The sequence below is a fragment of the Vespula pensylvanica genome, chromosome 2 (assembly GCF_014466175.1).
Source record: "Vespula pensylvanica isolate Volc-1 chromosome 2, ASM1446617v1, whole genome shotgun sequence".
Classification (NCBI taxonomy): Eukaryota; Metazoa; Arthropoda; class Insecta; order Hymenoptera; family Vespidae; genus Vespula; species Vespula pensylvanica.
Window position 1 is genome coordinate 5,146,339 of NC_057686.1, and position 4,256 is coordinate 5,150,594.

At 38.6% G+C, this 4,256-nt stretch overlaps 1 protein-coding gene across 8 annotated transcripts in view; it reads left to right on the top strand.

Moving 5' to 3' along the window:
• Positions 1-4,256, top strand: part of LOC122637984 (serine/threonine-protein phosphatase 4 regulatory subunit 1-like) — a 114,289-nt gene that overhangs the window by 98,223 nt on the left and 11,810 nt on the right. For all 8 annotated transcript variants that reach the window (XM_043830570.1, XM_043830571.1, XM_043830569.1 and 5 more), the window contains one exon: positions 3,481-3,593. In XM_043830570.1, the coding sequence (XP_043686505.1) occupies positions 3,481-3,593 (113 nt within the window). The remainder of the gene's footprint in view (positions 1-3,480; positions 3,594-4,256) is intronic.

Consider the following 4,256-nt stretch of genomic DNA (forward strand, 5'->3'; position numbering starts at 1 on the left):
CTCTTTCTCTCTTTCTCTCTTTCTTTATCTTTTGAGTTTCTCGACGGCAACGATTTCGAATTCGATTTATTGATTTTTTTTTCACGCGCAAGATGATTGATTTCTCTCATTCTCTCTTTCTCTTTCTCTTCGGAAATCGTGCCAAATCGTTGACGAACACTTTTTTCTTCTTCCCTTTGTCCAAATCGTGCTGCCCTAGTTCCCGTTAAATCCTCGTACAAGCGACAGAAATATGTTACACGTATACGTCTGTTCTCTATCCGTTGTGCGAGACAAATTGTTTGAAATCGTTGAACTAATCGGGTTTTCGACCCTAGGATCGACGTAATATCGATTGTCGTTCATAGGTACCAGGTATTAAAGCCGATTATCGACTACGCTTCTTAAACGTAGATACGACAGATGCTTAAATGCAATGCGCCCAACAGCAATTTTTCTCGTCAGCTTGTTGTTTCTCTATCTGTTTCAACCCTTCCTAGTTCATCTTTTTCTACTTCCCTCGTGAATGCACGCACCTGGAAAGTACCAACCTTTTCTCTAAATCGTATTGAACGTCCTCGATCTTTTTACTTCATACTCTTTTGTTCGCGTTAACCATTGTCGTTAATTTTTAGAAACATTTTCGTCAGATATAAATAAAAAGTTTATTCGATAATTCATCTTTTTTTTTTTCAGAAACAATAATTGTTATTCCCTTAGCGTTTATGGGGTATTTTTTTCTTTTTTCTTTCTATTTTTTTTTTTATTTTTAAATAATTCAAGAAAACGGTGAAGTAATGCAAAGGCGTATAAGTAAATCGATGTGGAATAGAAAAAGGCGTGTGAAAAAGATTTCGTGAAAAGTCCCGTACGTAGAAGCCTGTATATGACCGCGAATTTCGATCGAGAAGTGGGGACTCTCCTTCTTTCAATCGGTCTTCCCCTTCGTATATAGAAAGACCATCGTTGAGGATGGGAAGAAGGGCAAGGCCCTACCTTTTGAGGTCATGGGAACGTGTCTTGTCTGGCGGAAAGTACTTTTCGTCGTCCTAAGAAAAATCGAAGAAAGAAAGAGAAAGAGAGGAGCATTCTATTTACCTAGAAAAAGACATGCGAATCTTTCTTAAATCTTCAACGAAATGAAAGCATTTCAAACGATCCGAATATTGACTACTCATAATTTGAAATGAAGGAAAATAAATTTATTCATTTCCGATGAATCGAACAAGAATAGATTGAAATTTTCAACGAAATTCAGACTTTTTCTAGTCGAACTAGTTATTTTGGATAAGATTGATAACGCGTTAAAAAAATTTATACATTATTCTATCTTAACTTAGACGCGATGTACTGGTGTAACGGTGTCAAATAAAAATAGTTTTGACGAATTTTCGGTTAATAGTCAATTTTCGCTATTTAAAAAATAGCACCGAATCGCGTTTGTGATTATTGAGTTTGATATATTCGGTCGAGTATCTATTCTTTTTATTTTTATTTTTTTTCGGAGATCTTCTGTACATCGTTTTCCAAGTTATAAATACAACAAAATTCGTACATTTTATCTACCAATAACAGGTTTATATCTACAACTAGAGAGGAAGCCCAAAATTGGCGAATCTCTATCTTCAGAAGACTTGATTAAACTCGAGTATGAAATTTCGCGGAGAACGAAGCCGTACGGTGCGCCTCATATCTCGTACCACTTACGCAAGTACGCGAATGTCTTTGATGCGGAAGTCCTTGTCTATGTGTTAGACGCTAAATATATACGATATTGTTAACATGTGTGCTAATAATTCGTACTCGAGGGTCTTGTAAACTAGTTTTTGTTGTATTATAGTCAGAAAGCTCCTCTAATAGTTTGACGAGTAACGATCGTTCGGTAAATATATCACGATACTAATATAACCTAATAGAATTATCTTGCCAAGGTATTTAAAAACGTATTTATTAAAAATTATATGACTTTAGAAAAAAGTACTAACAACCAACGCTATTTAAAAGTTTTTAATAAATAATACATAATTGGGAATAGCCGAAGTGAAAAGTTGTTGAAAAAAAAAATCGATCAATCCCAAGGGGGTTATCGATCGTTGTTAAAGTTCGCAGAGCAGTCTCTCATGCATTCTAGCAAGTTCTCGTAATATTTAATTCGAGTTCGAAGAGTGTCGCAAAGGGAACAAACGGTAAGGAAAGGGAGTAGGGACTTTGGGCTCGTTAGCGCGCGGGAGGGCCGAGGATGTAGGGATAGGAACGCGTAGAAGAAGACGGTCGGCCGGTGGCGGCCATGTTTTCGCCGGCACGGTAGGCGTTCACGGGCGGTACCGAGACTCGGCTCGTTCTCCAACGACTTTGGAGAACGGCCTCCCCCACCCCCAGTCATCCTCCGGGACTCTGGTAGGGCAGGGCACCCCACCAGTGGCGTCTCGTTCGACGTCGTCTCTCTATCCCCTCTTCTCTTACCTTCCCCTCCGACTCTTCTTCTTCGGCTACGTTCGGCCTATTTCGGTTATCCTCGTGGCTCATAGCGTGCCTCGAGAGAGGAGAGAAGCTTTACGCCTAGTACATCGCCGCCACGCGGTAAGGGGAAGTCATTTTGAAGCAAAGGAGGGCTGAGTGGGCCGTGATCGAACCGCACGTATCTTCTTCGTCTTCCTCTCTTCTTACAACTTCCTACCTACCCCTCTTCTTCTCTTTCTTCTTTTCGAACTCGCCGCCTCCATGGCTGCTCTTGCCTCGCTACTCGCTCAAGACGTTCGACCCTTATCCCCTTTCTTTTTCTTTTTCTTTTTCTTTTTCATTTCTTTTCTTTTCTTTTCTTTTCTTTTCTTTTCTTTCCTTTTCTTTTTTCTTTTTGCTTTTCCTTCTCTTTTTCTTTCCCATTCCCGTACTTTTTAATCCCCTTCTCTCTTAAACACATCCGAACTTGATTTTCTCTCCTAATATTTATCATTCGAAAATTGTTCTACGAGCAACGAGTTCGTATAGGAAAAATGTAATCACGTTACTCGTGTCGCTCAAAAGATAGAAGCGGTACGTGGCAAAGCGTAAATTCGTTTCACCCTCGTCGATGTTAAACGATGAAAAATCTCTCTCGGTAAATCCACATTTTCTCGGCTCATTCCTTATGCATTGTCGTGCGCAAGGATGCACGCGGTAATATAAGGACGTCGGGAAGCGTGAATAATCGTCGATCGCACGTTGCGTGTCTTATAAATCAAATCGCATCGACGACGACGATGTATTCGCATGCATTATATCAGACTCGACTTTTACGGGACGATCAATTGCGTAAACGCATGCGAAATTATAATATTCCAGGTCGTTCGTGAGATTCTGCAAAAATTGATGCATAACTTCCGTCAGTTGATTGATCCTTTATCATTTTTTCCTTTGATCCTTTCGATCGTCCGGTACGACTATAATCGACTATAATTTAAGATCCCTTTTTAAATGTCGAAAATTCTCGTTTAACAAGTTTTGTTTTCTTTCATGTTACAGACAGATGGTCGGTCGTATTTTGGTAGAAATCTTTCGATCAGCTGCCAACACCGAGACCAAACTCCCGGTTGAAGAATACATGAAATACGTCCATCAGATAAGCGATGATCCAGGTAAACGAACTTAATCAACGCTTGAATTTCTTATTATTTTTTTTTTTTTCAATTATCGCATCAACGTAACAAATCTTTCGTTTACCCGAGATAAAATAGATTTAACCGTATTGTTTGAATAAGAGAAAGAAGAACGAGCCATTGTCAGATTGTTTAAAAAATATTTGATTAATTCCATTTGATTAAAAAGAATTATAAATTCCAGTCCCTTTCAGATCAGATGCCAAAAATGATCTTATCGAAATAACTTACGTTTCAAGCTTTAACGTTGGCTGTAATTATTGCATTGGCATGAATGTTTTTAAATAGCTGAAGGATTGGACATGATCAATTCTGAGCCAAATCCTTCGATACGTATATATCGTGCAGGTATTGCTGTGATTAACTTTTAAAAATTACAAATTCGTTTGCTTTATATTTTCTTCATTTCTTTTTTCTTTTCTCTTTTTGTGAATCATTTCATTTCACGAATCAGTAAGTTTCGTACAATTCACTTTGATCGTCTTATTCATTATGATTACACGAATAGTTACTGTCCTGGCCATTCGTTTTTCCGGCTAATAGACAGGCTTATTTGGACGAAAATAGAAGAAGATTTGAGAAATAGCGATCTAGTCGTGAGCAAGCGAGCTGTGTGTCTACCGACAGACAGCATGGGGGGGG